The 17,247-nt window shown below is 46.6% G+C and overlaps 1 protein-coding gene across 1 annotated transcript in view; it reads left to right on the plus strand.

The window, feature by feature from the left end:
• Window positions 1-14,098, plus strand: part of SETDB2 (SET domain bifurcated histone lysine methyltransferase 2) — a 56,515-nt gene extending 42,417 nt beyond the window's left edge. The window contains exons 11-14 of the mRNA XM_040426023.1: window positions 666-741; window positions 12,334-12,545; window positions 13,502-13,590; window positions 13,857-14,098. Coding sequence (XP_040281957.1) covers window positions 666-741; window positions 12,334-12,545; window positions 13,502-13,590; window positions 13,857-13,974 — 495 coding nt within the window. The 3' untranslated portion in view covers window positions 13,975-14,098. The remainder of the gene's footprint in view (window positions 1-665; window positions 742-12,333; window positions 12,546-13,501; window positions 13,591-13,856) is intronic.
• The last annotated feature ends 3,149 nt before the right edge of the window (window positions 14,099-17,247 follow it).

Consider the following 17,247-nt stretch of genomic DNA (forward strand, 5'->3'; position numbering starts at 1 on the left):
TATCCCAACCAAATTGAAACTGTTGATCTGATATGCCTACTTTATTCCAATTTAGAAGAACCATAGACTCGCTTCTTGCCTCCTAGTATTCAGCATATCTCCCTGATATCCTAGATTTCCAGTTTACCCAATTTCCCTCCTATTTGGGCCTCCAGATACCATTTTGTTTGTGTGAAGGGAGACATCGGCTCCCTAATTCTTGTGTCTGTTAGTGATGCTTCAATAAACTTTCCCTATTTATTGCCAAATTTGCCTATGGACCTTTCTTTGTACCTCTCCATCTGAGTATAAAGCTCTTCATATAATTTTTTTCTTAGTGACTCCCATCAAAACAAAGCCCAAACAAAAGCTTTTTTGACTCCACAAATAATTTATATGGATTATTAAATTGCGTCAAAAGTACAACATTCCCAAAAAAATAGGCTCTCATATGACAAATAAGTTATTGAGCTTGGAAGGTGAGGAAAAAAACTTAATTTTGAAAAAATTGACTGCGTTCTGAAGGTATTAAGTTTATTTACTTGCTGTATAGGTAAAAATGATAGGAGCCTAAATAATAGAAAGTGAGGGATCTACAAACCTGTATCTACAATGCCTCCAATAATACTAAGCTGATCGGTTACCTCATCAGTATCTACACATGTATATGTTTTCTTTAACTCCAGGGAGCCGTGACCATGCAGCACAGTTCAGATGATGAGCCTTTCACCCCTCCTGCTTCTCCTAAGGTGCAGCACCCCGGTGAGTGATAACTGTGATAGTAAAGTATAGATGATGCATCATTTCTTTCCTCGTCTTTGTACATACTATTAATACCTTTTGAAGAAAAAGTCCAAGATCTGCTAGTGATAATAAGACCTTTTATTAGGAGGGAAGTGCCCGACAGCTTGAGACCTTTCCATGTAACCACAGCATCTGAGAGGATAGACAGAGGTGGCAAAATTGCAGGGTTCCAATTGTGAAGGCTCCCAGACCTACGATAGCAAAACTGCCTGTTAAGCCCCGTCTGTGGGAGGAATTAATAGGAAGCCAGTAAAAATCCCATAGACTGCAACGGTATACTATTGCAGTCTGGCAAGTTATCAAAGTGGAGCATGTTCAAGTCACCAAAAGGGATTAAAAATTATAGTAAATGTTTTAAAAATATTCAAAACCCACACAAAATTATCAAATATTTAAATAACCCTTATCCCAATTTTATATATCAAAATAAGTAAATAATAAAAAAAATAAACATTAGGCTACTCTAACATCTGCGTTTTCCCTTTTCGCTATTGAGATCCGTCATAGTTCCTGAATAGTGGGGGGAAAACGCTTCAGTCAATGGGGACAAAACTGAACGAAATGGAGTGCACCAGAATGCATTCCGTTCCATTTGGTTGCGTCCCCATTGCAGACAGAATAACGCTGCGAGCAGCGTTTTTCTGTCCCCGATGTGGTGCGGAGCAAGACGGATCCGTCCAGACACACAATGTACGTCAACGGGGACGAATCCATTTTCTCAGACACAATAGAAACCGTATCCATCCCCCATTGACTATCACTGGTGTTCATGATGGATCCGTCATGGCTATTTTGAAGATAATACAAACGGATCTGTTCATAATGGATGCAGACGGTTGTATTATCCTAACCGGAAGCGTTTTTGCTGAGCCTTGCCGGATCCAGCTAAAACGCTAGTGTGAAAGTTGCCTTATTGGTGTCACTGCATCTGATAATGTATGAACTATTAAAATATAAATATATTGTACATGGTAAAAAGTATAACGAAAAAATATATAAACAGTTGATTATTCTTCTTTTGATCACTTGCCTCCCCACTCAAAACTGATAAATAAAATGTGATCAAAAGGTATCCCCGAAATAGTACCAATAAATACTACTGCTTGCCCTGCAAGAATCAAGCCCTCGATCAGCTCCATAGATGGAAATATAGAAACATTTCCATGCATAAATAGTGAACCTTTATCATAAATGCCTGCGTATTATTTATTGGAATCACTGTACATTTCACACTTCTCCTTGGCTAAAAATACAAAAAAATGCTAAGAGGACTATTTCCACTGTGCCACAAAAAATGTAGCGCAACCTCTATACCCTAAAAATGTTTTACTTCACTTAAAATAAAAATTCGAATAGCAAATGTTGCGTCCATGTTGATGAACCCCATCACTGGTACTTGACATGGAAGGGGCCAAATCAATGAATGGGGGCATAGTTAAATAAAAGATTATACCGAATTCAAAGCAAAAGAAGTTCCTTAGACTACTTTGAATTTGGATGTATTGAAGGATTGTTGGCAAACCATATAAAAGGAACCAGTGAATGTATGGGATCCATGCATAAACTGAAGGTGATCAGGACTTTTTCTTCTCACATTCCTATAATAACATGCTTCATTTTTCAGGCAGACCTACAGTCATGGACAAACATTTTGAGACTGACACAGATTTTGGTTTTCACAAAGTGTGCTGCTTCAGTTTTTATGGTGGCAATTTGTATTCACTTTAGACTGTTATGAAGAGTGATCAGATGAATTGCAATTAATTGCAGAGTTATTCCTTGCCATGAAAATCAACTTAAGCACAAAAATCCAATTTCCACTGCACTTTAGCCCTGTCATAAAATGACCTCATAACATCATTTCAGTGATCATCTTGTTAGTTCTGGAGAAAGTTCTAACAGGCACAAGGCAGCTGATATCACCCTGTCATGCAGATTGAATTAGAGAGCAGACTGGTTGCTTTAAAGGAGGTTGTGGGTGGTGCTTGAAATCATTGTCTTCTTCTATTAACCATGGTTACCTCCAAGGAAACACATGCAATCATCCTTACTTTGCATCAAAAGGGTTTCACAGGCAAGGACCTTTCAGCTTGTAAGATTGCATCTAAATCAACCATTTATCAGATCATCAAGAACTTCGAGGGCAGAGGTTCAATTGCTGTAGAGAAGGATTCAAGGCACCCAAGAAAGTGCCAGAACCATCTCCTAAAGAGATGCACGGACAATGAGGCAGAGGCTTTTGGAGGATGACCTGGTGTTGAGAAGGGCAGGAAAGAAGCCACTTCTCTCCAAGAAAATCATAAAGGACAGACTGACATTCTGCAGGAAGTACCGGGATTAGACTGCAGAGGACTGGGGGTAAAGTTATTTTCTCTGATGAAGCTGCCTCCAGACTGTTTGGGACATCTGGAAAACTGATAGTCCAGAGAAGAAAAGGTGAGCACTACCATGAATCCTGTGTCATACCAACAGTAAAGTATCCTGAGATATTCATGTCTGGGGTTGCTTCTCATCCAAGGGAGTAAGCTCAATCACAGTTTTGCTTAAGAACACTGCCATGAATAAAGAATGAGATCAAATCTCCTCCAAGAGCAACTTCTCCCAACAATCCAGGAGGAATTTGGTGATGAACAATGCTTTTCCTAGCATGATGGAGCACCTTGTCACTAGGCAAAACTGTTAACTACTATATTTTTCACCCAAGACACACCTAGGTTTTAGAGGAGGAAAATAAGGCTACTTTCACACTTTCATTTACATTTTCCGGAATGGAGATCCGTTAAAGGATCTCAATACTGGAGGATAACGCGTCCGTTTTGTCCCCATTCATTGTCAATGGGGACAAAACGGAACTGAATAGAATGGAAAGCTCCAAAATGCATTCCGTTCCCTTTGGTTGCTTTCCCATACCGGAGAGCAAACCGCAGCATGCTGTGGTTTTCTTTCCGTCATGGGATGCGGAGCAAAACGGATCCGTCCTGACACACAATTCAAGTCAATGGGGACAGATCCGTTTTCTCAGACACCATAAAAAAAACTGATCTGTCCCCCATTGACTTTCAGTGGTTGTCATGACGGATCCTTCTTGGCTATGTTAATGATAATGCAACCGAATCCGTTCATAACGGATGGATGTATTATCGGTAACGGTAGCGTTTTTGCTGATCCCTGCAAGTGTCAAAGTAGCCTAAAAAATATTTTTCATAAGATCTCAGATTAGACCACTAATCAGACCTCAGTTTCCACCCCAATCAGACCCCCAATGTGAATAAGACCCCTCATTTAGAACTCAGATCAGACAAAAATAATAATTCTTCCCTCTCCTGCTGTGGACGCTGCCACTGCTCCTGAGTTCCAGCACTCTTACTAGTCTTCCTGCCATGCTGTGCTGTGACCGGACGTCGCACAGCATGAGGTCACAGAGCACGCCAACATACTCCTGTGCACAGGTCACAGCACAGCGTGCGGAGCCCTACAGGAGAAGACCAGAAAGTGGGGAGTACAGAGCTGGGGAGCGCTGCATTTCTGCTCCCCGGTACTAATGAGCGCTTCCATAAAGGAAGCATTCATTAGTATTTGCCCCCTAAGACGCACACACATTTTCCCCAAAAAAAGTCAGTCTTATAGGATGAAAAATACGATAAGTGGATCAATGAACAAAACATTTAAATTTCTCGTGCATGGCATTGGGGGACACAGCACCATGGGTATATGTCCAACTACCACTAGGAGGCGACACTAGACATAAAAAAGTGTTGGCTCCTCCCCGTTGGGCTATACCCTCTCCACAGACACTAGGCAGCTCAGTCTTGTTCTAGTGTCCATAGGAGGCAGACCTGACCTGCTTTTTTGTGCAGGTCATCCTGCTACTTTTTTATTTTATTTTTTCTTCAATCATTTTTTTCTTTCTCTGCAGGTTTCGGCCTGCGGCAGGGGTGGCTCCATCGTGTTCCACTTTAGTTGCCCCCCTGCGGGGCGCGTACTCAGGTACCTGGCAGCCACCCAGTCCCCACTTGTAACTGCTTCCGCAGTGGAATTCCGGTAGACCCACGGCTCCCGTGTTGAGTCCGCCGAGGGGGTGGTCATTGCTGCGCCTGAAGACATCGGAAGGTAAGTAGAGATCCGGATCCATTGTGGGGGCCCTGTAGTCCCCTTCTCCCTCCCTCCTTCCCCACTCCCCCCCTTGGCCTCTTAGGGTCTGGGGCACTTGCTGGGTGGTCCACCCACTTTATCTCCCCTATCCCCATGAAGGGGGGGTTATTTGGGGGCCAAAATACCTGCAGAGAGGCCCATGTCTCTTCTGGGTCCGGCACTTTCACAGAAGCCGCAGCATTAATGGGGGTCATTTTCGGGTGTTTTTCCTGAGGGCTTCCTCAATTCCCCCCGGCCCTGTGTTCCTCCCGGCTTCAGGACGCCCCCGCGATCGCAAGCGTCCGTTCCGGCGGCACTTCCCTAATCTAGGCCCCGGCTTTTCGGCCGACTAGGCCGCAGGTCACGTGGGGCGGAGCCTTCTCTCCGCCCACTCCTGGTTTCCCGGGCTCTCTCATTCTCCCTCCCTCCGTGGGAGGAGCCTGGGAGGGGCCTCTGCTTCTTGCCCAATCCAGCGTCACGTGGGGCGGAGCCTTCCCTCCGCCCACTCCTGGCTTCCCGGGCTCTCTCATTCTCCCTCCCTCCGTGGGAGGGGCCTCTGCTCCTTACCCAATCCAGCTCCAGCTGCCCTGGAGAATGGGCGGTTCTTCCTCCGGCTGCCGGCTTCTTTCTCTTCACCGGGTCCATCTTCTCCTGCATGGGGCGCGCTGACACAGCTCCTGGGGTCGGGTAGGCAGCCTCTGGCTGATTTGCTCTGCAGGCTCCCCCCCCCCTCTCCTTCCTCTCAATTGCTGCATTCTCCTGCAGCCCTGCCACCTGATCTATTGCTGCTGCACCTCTTGGAACAGTGGCTCCGGGGACAGTTAGGTCAGCCCTGCTGCTCTATGAGGGCTTCCTCTCCCAGCCTCCTCATCGGATCGCCACGTATTTCACGTGCGTCCGTTGTCTTACGGAGGTTTCCATGTGGTCGCCTTGTCGTCGTCCCCCCCTTTTCCACCCTTTTGTGTAGGTCCCCCCTGAATGGGCTCCCTCCTTGTCGAACCATGGGAACCTGGCCTGACTCGCCCAATCCCCGGCGGAGTCGCTGGAGCGCTACCCACGAATTGCGGTCTCCTCTCCCCCCTAGGCTCACGTCGATACAGGGTCACGCAAGGAGTAGCCCACGGACCAACCTCTGGTGGTCTTAACTAGCTTCCACCCCTCCTCGGCATCCTTGGGTCTCCCCAGGACAGGCCTGAGGCTGGTGACGAAGCCTTCTCTGTCAGTTGCCTCTGGGGACACCTCTGCACCGATTCTCTCGGAACAGAGCATCAGGCGGTCTTCCACCATACAGAAGCCCTCTGTGAGGTCAAGACAAACGTGCACGGAGGAACCTACCCTACCCAGGTTTCGGTGTCCCTCTAGTGGACTTTCGGATGGCGCTCTCCTACCTGCACAGGTAATTACCGCACTGGTAAGCCAGCCGTCTCCGTGCTTAGCAACTGGGACACCTACATGGTGTCTCTGGTACGTGCGCCCTCGTAGGCTGTACACGACAGACCTTCCTGGTTCCCCTCACCAGGGGCTATGTTCCAGGCAAGCTGATAATTCAGGCAAACGCCTCTTGTAGGGTTGGTAACCCTCCTCGGCCTCTAAAGGTTCTTTTGTAGTAGCCTGTATCAGTGAATACAGGCCTGTTTTTGTTGCCGTGGCGATTAGTTCCTACACTTACTCCAGATGCTGTAGCCATTACCCCTGGTTGGCTCTATGGTGTTCCACGTGGCACTATTTCCCCCTGCCGGGTGAGATATACAGGCCGCCTTCAATTGCCGTTGCAATTGCCCCTGTCTGTTTCCAGCCACCTTGCTCCCTTCATAGGTAGAGTTCCTACACCATCTCCTGATGCTGTAGCCAATACCCCTGGCGGGCTCTATTGTGTTCCATGCGGCAACATTTCTCCCTACGGGCGAGATGTAGAGGCCACTTTCAATTGCCACAGAATTGCCCCTCTCTGTGTCTAGTGGGCACCAGGTTGCCACCTTGATCCCTTCATAGGTAGAGTACCTGCACCATCTCCGGATGCTGTAGCCGTTACTCCTGTCTGGCTTTATGGTTTACCATGTGGCATTTTCTCTCCCTTACCGGACGAGATATTGAGGCCTCCTCCAATTGCCGTGGCCATTGCACCTACCTCATCATAGTGTGCACCAAACAGCCATCTTACTCTCTTCTTAGGTAGATTTCTGCAACCGTTACACCTGTCTGGCTCTATGGAGTACTTTGCGGCCCTGTTTCCCTCTGGTGAAATAGAGGGCCTCCTTCAGTTGCCATTGCACTTACTTAATTGTGGTGTGCACCTGTCGTTCTTTGTGGTACCGTGTGGCCCTATTTTCCCCCTCCCGAGCGGAATATAGGTAGCATTGCTAACGCGGTAGCCGCTGGACTTCTCTGGTCCTAGGGGGCACCATGCGGCCACATTTCTCTAATCTTAAATCTAGTACTTCTACCATCTACAGATGCTGTACCCATTGTACCTGTCTGGTTGTATCTCTGCACTACACAGCCGTATTGCTACTTTACCAGGTTGTAGACCTGTACCCTCCAAATGCGGTTGCATTTCCGGATGCTGTGGCTTTGTTTCCACTCTCCTTAGTGTGCAACATGCTGCCACTTTAGCTCGGTTTTAGGCGTGTATTTTTAGCCCACGTGCTGGGCCCTAGGGTGCAATCTGTGGCCCATACAGTTTCTGTATTACGGGGTGCTTCCTTCCCTGGACTCTATTCTATACTCCAGACATCTACTGTCGTGCTCTATGGTCTTCTTGTGTTTTCTCAAGGCACTGTCTACAACAGGCCATCCTGGTTCAGCATGTGCACGGTAACCATATCTGGCAGGGGTGGGCCAGCCCAACCCCCACCGCCACCTTGTCGGTCTACTGCTACTTCTGGTGTACCCAGTATATGGCTGATCTGTTCTGATCTGGTGGGTGGTCCACATACAACCACGCTCCCTACACCATGGCCAGGTGGTTGTTGGCTTTCGTGCTAGGGTTGCTCTTGCCATCCCTATAAGGTACTTCTGTCCGCGGCACTCCGCGTTACCCCATATCATAAGGAGTACCCGCGTTGTTTTTCTGTTACAGGGCGGACCACTCCTGGTGGAGTACAGTCATCTCCACTGGATCTTCTACCTTGCTGGGGTACGAGCTTGGTGAGCTCCGGCCGCTGCAGCGGTTTTCGGCCATCACTGGATGTCCTCCGCCACACGGAATCCTTCTGGGGTCACTGTTTTTTCCTCGTTGGACGTCTTTCCTAATGGTCAGGGACGGAAACACTGAGCGCCACACACCTGCCTGGTAGGTGAATTTTCTGCTGATTGCTCTGGCATCGGACAGGGTCCCGTAGTTCCTTCTGGGTCCGGGTGTTCCCTTATATTCTCTGCTTAGTAGTACTATTTGACAGAGAGCAGTTTCCTTGGACCTTGCTATTGTCTGCGCCTGTCTGGTACTTTCTCCCCCTGGGAGTCTTCTGTGTGTCGGTCGCAGCTGGTTTCTACATTTCGTGTAGTCACTCCCAGTTTCTTTATAACGACTTCGCCATTCCTTGCGTATGGGTGTTTGTCGTTTTTGTGGTACAACCCAAGCCGCTGTACTTGTCCACTTGTCCTCTCCGGGACAATGTATATAGATTGCTAGCCACTATTCTTAGAATGGTTAGTTGTCCATGACCAATCCCTTCCCATGTAGCGGTTCTCTTAATTTTTTCTTGGTTATTCTACCTTTCGTTGGCCTCTGGTGGTTCAGTTCCTGGTTCCTTGTGAGCCCATACCGGGTACTCCTTTCTGGAGTCCCTGTCCCCGTTCATGGACCACGCAGATTCTGTATGATCGTTGTTTGTAGAATCTTCCTCCTTAGATTGTTGGGAGTACTCTCCTTCTCCTCCCATGCCTCTCAGTCCAGTGTGTCCCTGCTGAGATTTCCTGGGCCTGCATCTCCCTGATACTCCATTTGGCCGGAGTTTCTCCGGTCTTGCGCTTTTCAGCGATATTTTGTTTTCAGAGGCTCGTTCCTCGTCTCCTGGTTGTGGGATGCAGGTCTTATCTTATCTTTTTTCCTGGCCTTTACTTGCAACCCCCTCCCTTTCCAAGGGTTGGCGGTTTCCCTTGGCGCCTTTGGGGTTTCAACCTTTCAATAGGGCGCTTAACTTCATCACCTGCCTTGCGGTGGGGGAGTCCTGCTCACTTCATTGTGAGCCTTGCTATGGCTTCTCTCACTCCAGGGTGTCACTGCTGAGATTTCCGGGGCCTGCATCTGGTCCCCATTTTTCCCTGATACTTCTTTTGGCCAGAGTTTCTCCGGTCTTGCGCTTCTCAGCGATATTTGGTTTTCAGGGGCTCGTTCCTCGTCTCCTGATTTTGTGATGCCGGCCTCATCTTTTCTCTTTTCCTGGCATTTACTTACAACCCCTTCCCTTTACAAGGGTTGTCGGTTTCCGTTATCGTCTTTGGGGTTTTTTCCTTTCAATAGGGCGCTTATCTTCATCACCTGTTTTGCGCTGAGGGGAGGCCTGCTCCCTTCTCATGTGAGCCTTGCTATGGCTTCCCTCACTCGTATGGCCTTCAATGAGTCCATGTTCCCTTGTTCCCCTGGCCTGTCAGGGTTTGACTTCAGGGTGTTTGTGCTTTTGCCTGAGTCAATTAGAATGTTGGGTAGCTCCACTACGTGGTGCTGTCCTACTTTCTCTCTCCAGCCTTTGGTGGAGCTCGGTGTTTCCCTTTTGCCGCCTTCTTGCATTTGGGTCCTTCTCCCAGGCATTTGTCCTGGAGTGCGGACAATCTTCGCTGTTGCTTCATTGGGGTTTCTACCTTATTATGAGGCTTCTTGCCTATTCTGTGCTTTCCCCCTGTTGGGTCACGTGGTTCTCCCGCACCTGTATGCCCAACCGGTGGCATGGCTGTCCTTTTCCCACCCTCGGGGACTGCTTTGGGACGTCCCATGGTGCTGTGTCCCCCAATGCCATGCACGAGAAAATTGGATTTTTTGTACTCACCGTAAAATCCTTTTCTCGTAGTAGGCATTGGGGGACACAGATCCCACCCTATGTTGTTTTACTTCCGCTTCTCCGGGCTGGTCTCTTGATCTTTCCCGGTACGGGAGTTGTTGGTTCCTTGCCTTTCTTCTCTCTCCTACTGCTTTTGGTACAAACTGAGCTGCCTAGTGTCTGTGGAGAGGGTATAGCCCAACGGGGAGGAGCCAACACTTTTTTATGTCTAGTGTCGCCTCCTAGTGGTAGTTGGACATATACCCATGGTGCTGTGTCCCCCAATGCCTACTACGAGAAAAGGATTTTACGGTGAGTACAAAAAATCCAATTTTTGGGTTCATGGCCAGGAAACTCCCCAGAACCCAGTCCCATTGAGAACCCTCAAAAAGTGGGTAAACAAACAGAAATTGTGGAACTCCAATCACTGATTAGGTAGGAATGGGTTGCCATCAGTCAGGATTTGCTCCAGAAGCTGATATCTAGTGAACTGCGGAAGCCTTAAAGAGTCAACATTGTAAATATTAAGTCTTTGCGTAAACTTGATGGATATTTCAGTAAAAGTTAAACAAAAGAACTTATGAAATGCTTATTGTCCTTCAGTATACCATAGAAACATTGATGCAGCAAACGTTGTGAAATCCAACATTTGTCAGTCTCACAACCATTGGCCATGACGGTACTTTTTTTTTTCCAACTATCTAAATTCTCATCTGATCTGTGTAAACTGTAAACCCAGCCAGCGATTGTGCTCACACATCCGACTGTGTCGTGGCTATGCCAGAACAAGCACTTTGTAAATGCAGCTTAGTATGTGGTCTGGCCCACTTCCTATTAGCCAAAACTGCACCAAAAATATTATGAAGTTTAAAGGGGTTGTCCAGGTTCAGAGCTGGACATACCCATAATTTCACCCAGGCAGCCCCCCTGATGTTGGCATCGGAGCATCTCCTGCTCCTATGCGCTCCCTTGCCCTGCGCTAGATCGCACAGGACACGGTCTCTTGTTTACAATAACATACTGCCGGGGCGGAGGCTTCCGCCTGGCACTGTGTTCGGCGACGTCACCGGCTCTGATTGGCGTGCTTTAGCGCTGCCCTAGCCGTTTTACTGGCTAGGGCAGCGCTAAAGCCCGCCCATCAGTGCCGGTGACGTCACCGGGCTTCCTGGCAGCCCTATGGAGATCCCGGTTTGTCACTGGAACGCCTGAAAATGCCTTTGCCCTGCGCAATTTAGTGCAGGGCAAAGGAGAGCATCAGAACATGAACTGCTCCGATGTTCAAGTCAGGGGGGCTGCCTGGGTGAAAATGGAGGTATGTTCAGCTCTGAATCTGGACAACCCTTTTAACAGGAGAGACCAAAGAATAATTTTAAAGAGGCGGTGTAGTGGCTCAATATTGTTGACCTATCTTCAGTAAAGGTCATCAGTATGGAATGGGTGATGTCCAACTACCAGTACCCCTGCCAATAAGGGGTAGCAAAGCTCACGCAAGCTCAGTCCCATTTCAGGGAAGTAGGACCAGCAGTTGTAATTACACTGCACTGGAGACGGCGCGCAGGTAATTTTGAGGAGGAAGCAGCACTCACACGAGTGCCGAGACTCCTTCAAACAGCTGATTGGCGGGGGGATGCTGGGAGTCGGACCCCTGTCAATCTGATATTGGTGACCTCTCCTGAGGACAGGTCCTCAGTATAAACCCACTGCACAACCCCTTTAAGTCTGGTGTATTCATAAGGGGAATGCTCCCCAGACTCTGTCACCGGTGATTGATGGGCTGTGGTGTATGTAGATACATAGCAGCCAGCCATAAGTCTCCAGCGAGAAGAGGAGGCAAAGGAGTGCTCCTCTCATGAATACAGTCAATTATAACTCAGTGTATTCTTTGACTTCTATCAACCAATATTGTTGTGCCATTTTGGCTAATAGAGGTGCAGACCTGTCCCCATACTATGCTGCCCTAACACGGTGAATAGTCTGACTTTAAAATGCATAAAAAGTGTCAGAGGACTGTGCAGCTTTTGGGACATGGTTCATGTAAAACCAGTGATTGCAGTGAATGTTTTACTTGTGGTACCGTAGAATCTGTTCTTTTCACCTTCACAGTCGTCTTCTGATGTATTCTGGTGCCGCAGATGGATTTGAACATACCAGGACTCTTTAGATCAGTCTTGCATACAATCACGTTTGCTAGCTTGAGAAAGCTATGCTGATTTGGAACATTTTTGTGCTTCCAAGCTTCTCGCCTCCTATCCAGATTTTTTTGTTTTGACATTTGTTGGCATTTACTGCTATTTCGCCGTGAGTGGCAAGTAATATCAGAGTATCACTAATGCCTGGTATTGTTCCTACACTGGACCACATGTGGGTTCTTGAAGTACGCAGCCGAACAATACTGGTATGTTATTTATGATGTAGCTTTGACACGAACCGTCCTGTTACTTAGGTGGCGATGAAGATAACGATGAGAGCGTCGAGCTGGTACATACAAGGGGTAATATTGTGTGGAATGATAAAGCCGGCTATGTATCGGATGAGAGTAGCTCATCTGTCCAGTGTGCCAGTACAGAGAATTCAGACTCTACAGATTCAAACACAGAAGAAATGATTTTCTTCTTAGATGCTTCAACTGAAGGGAACGTTGGTCGTTTCTTAAATGTAAGTAGAACATTTCGTAGTTGTTCTGAGTTCACTATGTTTCTGGATACTGAATCATAAAACCTTTGCCTCCTCCAATGCATAACATGGTTTTGAAAACTCATGAAAGTTGTGACTATAACAGTTGTCACCCACTTACCCAGAATGGGTCTCCAGGGCTGTATAGCCCCTCTCACCCAGGAGGGTTATACACTGGCTCTGGCATTGCACTTGTTTCTGGGCAGTCTGACATTCCTCTTATTCATGTGTTAAGCCATTCATGAATTTAGGACCCCTTTAAAGGAGTATTTCTATCTTGGACCTTGAGGGCATATCGCTAGGATATGCCCCCCCAATGTCTGATAGGTGAGGGTCAAACCTCTGGGACCTGCACCTATACTTAGAACGGAGCCCACAAAGTGCCAGAGGACACACCACACAGCCGCCCTCTATTCATTTCTATGGGAGAGCCGAAAATGGCAGAGCCAAAGTCTAATTGAAAAGAATGGGAAGCGCACCGCACAAGCGCAGCCAACCTACGTTCACTTCTATGGCACTGTCGAAAATTGCCGATCCAGCTGGTTTGGCATTTTCTGTAAGCCCCACAGAAGTGAATGAGAAGCACAAGCGCGGCCACAGCTCGCTCGGCTATTTCCGTAAGCCCCATAGAAGTGAATGGAGCTGTGGCCGCGCTTGCGCTTCCCATTAATTTCGATCGGACTTTATCTCTGCTATTTTTGGCTCTCCCATAGAAATGAATGGAGGGAGGCCACTCATGCATGGGGTGCGCCTTCTGGCACTTCTCCGTTCTAAGTAGAGGTGGGACCCGCACCCATCAGACATTGGGGGCATATCCTAACTTCATGACCCCAATGTCCAAGAAGGGCCAACCGCTTTAACTAAACTTGAAAGTTTTTCAAACTAGAACAGTTAGCAGAATATATCATAATCTTTCCCTTTCTCCCTATATTTTACAGCACAGCTGTTCCCCGAACCTTTTTGTGCAGCATGTTTTTGTGGAAACTCACTCCAAAAAATTTCCATGGGTGGCATTTTTCACAAAAAGGTTAGTACTCTGATTTATTTGGTGCCCAGTACGTCTGTTTTAATAGAAGCATGGAGATTCATGGAACACAGTAAACACTGTACAGGTCCTACTGGAACAGCCGATACCATCAGCGTGTGTTCAGATTTGGTGGAATTGCTGCAGGTTTATGGTGCGGAATCTGCAACAAACTCTGTGGCACTTCACAGTTCAGTACATGTGGAAATCAAAGCATGCAGTACATTCACAGTTTTAATTTAATCATGTATTTTATGGGTTTTTTTCAGCTTCATAAAAGCCGGGACTGAGTTGACTTGGAAATACAACTATGATATTGGAAGTACACCAGAAAAGGAGATTCCTTGTTTATGTGGACATAACGAGTGCAAAAATGTAATCATATAGTATATTCTCAAATAAAACCTCAAAATAGTAAGAACTGGAAACCCTAACATAGTACATAAGGCTGAAAAAAGACATCTGTCCATCCAGTTCGGCCTGTTATCCTGCAAGTTGATCCAGGGAAAGGCACACAAAAAACTGAGGTAGAAGCCAATTTTCCCCACTTTGGGGCAAAAAATTCCTTCCCGACTCCAATCAGGCAATCAGAATAACTCCCTGGATCAACGACCCCTCTCTAGTAGCTATAGTCTGTAATATTATTACACTCCAGAAATACATCCAGGCCCCTCTTGGACTCCTTTATTGTACTCACCATCACCCCCTCCTCAGGCAGAGAGTTCCATAGTCTCACTGCTCTTACCGTAAAGAATCCTCTTCTAGGTTTGTGTACAAATTTGTTTTTACCGTTTTGAGGACCATATGAACTGCTATTTTTGGCATATAACTTATTTACTGTACTTTTGTCAAGACATTTGTATGTACATTTCATACACTTTAAATATATTATTTCTTTTATAAGAGTCTGTTTCTTATTATACACGAGAATGGACAGCTCACAAATCTATGCAATGCAATTTGATGATGATGTCATTAATAGAATATATAAGGGGGCAGGGGCAGACAGACTGCCTGGGCCACTAGGCATTTAAAGGGGTTGTCTCACTTCAGCAAATGGCCTTTATCATGTAGAGTAAGTTAATACAAGACACTTACTAATGTACTGTGACTGTCCATACTACCTCCTCTGCTAGCTTGAGTAATTTTTTTCCATCACACTATATACTGCTTGTTTCTATGGTTACGACCACACTGCAATCCATCAGCAGTGGTCGTGCTTGGACACTATATGAAAGTGCCTTTTCCTATAGTGTGCAAGCACGATCACTGCTGGACCTGGTTTTGCCTGTCTGGTTTTGACTTCTTTCTGTCTGACTACGCTTACCCCTCTAGGTTAAGCCCCCGCACTTAGTCAAGTCGACTGCTGCCAAGTTGGGGGGCCGTCACTTAGGTTGGATCGTGCTAGTAGGTGGGGACAGTGGTGCGGATAAAGATCAGGGCTGCACTGTTCCCTACCCCATCATGACATATATAGTGTGAAACTTCAGCTCCCAGTATGGCCAGAACAGGTGAAAAGGTATGCTGGGAGTGGTTGTTTTACAAAACAGAATGATGCCCCCCATTATCAGCTGTAGATCGTACAGGTGACTACAGCATTGATCAGACAGTCAGTGGCAGAATAAACCTTTCCATTTAGTGACTTACAGGTGATGTCTCCTTCAGAGTTCTACTCCACATGGTTCAGACCACCATCATGACTTCTCCTGAACACAACTTGTCTCTGCAGAGTTTGCTGCCCAGATCTCTTCAGCTTCTCCTTTTGCTGACACATCGAACCCTTTATTACGAAGACAAACTCCTCATTTCCACATGCTATGCCCTGAATATAACATCATATATTGTGCCCCATAATACAATCATGTCATATACTATGAAAATAAAGTTTTACACACTCTATGCCCTCTGTATATAATGCCACATGCTTGGTACCCCCTTTAGTGCGACACACTCATATATGGTGAAACAAGCTCTGTGCCCCTTTTGGATAGTGCCTCTGGCACTACTTACAGAGGGCAGAGAACTTATGTGTCCTCTTTATATGTATATAGTGCTCTTTTGGCTACTCCCCCTCTATATATAATGCCTGACTGGCATTATATGTAGTGTCTGACTGTGCCTTATTTCTATATAATGCCTCTGACTGTGCCCCCTGTATGTATGTGTACAGTCGTGGCCAAAAGTTTTGAGAATGACACAAATATTAGTTTTCACAAAGTTTGCTGCTAAACTGCTTTTAGATCTTTGTTTCAGTTGTTTCTGTGATGTAGTGAAATATAATTACACGCACTTCATATGTTTCAGAGGCTTTTATCGACAATTACATGACATTTATGCAAAGAGTCAGTATTTGCAGTGTTGGCCCTTCTTTTTCAGGACCTCTGCAATTCGACTGGGCATGCTCTCAATCAACTTCTGGGCCAATTCCTGACTGATGGCAACCCATTCTTTCATAATCACTTCTTGGAGTTTGTCAGAATTAGTGGGTTTTTGTTTGTCCACCCGCCTCTTGAGGATTGACCACAAGTTCTCGATGGGATTAAGATCTGGGGAGTTTCCAGGCCATGGACCCAAAATGTCAACGTTTTGGTCCCCGAGCCACTTAGTTATCACTTTTGCCTTATGGCACGGTGCTCCATCGTGCTGGAAAATGCATTGTTCTTCACCGAACTGTTGTTGGATTGTTGGAAGAAGTTGCTGTTGGAGGGTGTTTTGGTACCATTCTTTATTCATGGCTGTGTTTTTGGGCAAAATTGTGAGTGAGCCCACTCCCTTGGATGAGAAGCAACCCCACACATGAATGGTCTCAGGATGCTTAACTGTTGGCATGACACAGGACTGATGGTAGCGCTCACCTTTTCTTCTCCGGACAAGCCTTTTTCCAGATGCCCCAAACAATCGGAAAGAGGCTTCATCGGAGAATATGACTTTGCCCCAGTCCTCAGCAGTCCATTCACCATACTTTCTGCAGAAGATCAATCTGTTCCTGATGGTTTTTTTTGGAGAGAAGTGGCTTCTTTGCTGCCCTTCTTGACACCAGGCCATCTTCCAAAAGTCTTCGCCTCACTGTGCGTGCAGATGCGCTCACACCTGCCTGCTGCCATTCCTGAGCAAGCTCTGCACTGGTGGCACTCCGATCCCGCAGCTGAATCCTCTTTAGGAGACGATCCTGGCGCTTGCTGGACTTTCTTGGACGCCCTGAAAACTTCTTAGCAAGAATTGAACCTCTTTCCTTGAAGTTCTTGATGATCCTATAAATTGTTGATTGAGGTGCAATCTTAGTAGCCACAATATCCTTGCCTGTGAAGCCATTTTTATGCAACGCAATGATGGCTACACGCGTTTCTTTGCAGGTCACCATGGTTAACAATGGAAGAACAATGATTTCAAGCATCACCCTCCTTTTAACATGTCAAGTCTGCCATTTTAACCCAATCAGCCTGACATAATGATCTCCAGCCTTGTGCTCGTCAACATTCTCACCTGAGTTAACAAGACGATTACTGAAATGATCTCAGCAGGTCCTTTTAATGACAGCAATGAAATGCAGTGGAAAGGTTTTTTTGGGATTAAGTTAATTTTCATGGCAAAGAAGGACTATGCAATTTATCTGGTCACTCTTCATAACATTCTGGAGTATATGCAAATTGCTATTATAAA

Source organism: Bufo bufo, chromosome 3, assembly GCF_905171765.1.
Source record: "Bufo bufo chromosome 3, aBufBuf1.1, whole genome shotgun sequence".
Taxonomy (NCBI): Eukaryota; Metazoa; Chordata; class Amphibia; order Anura; family Bufonidae; genus Bufo; species Bufo bufo.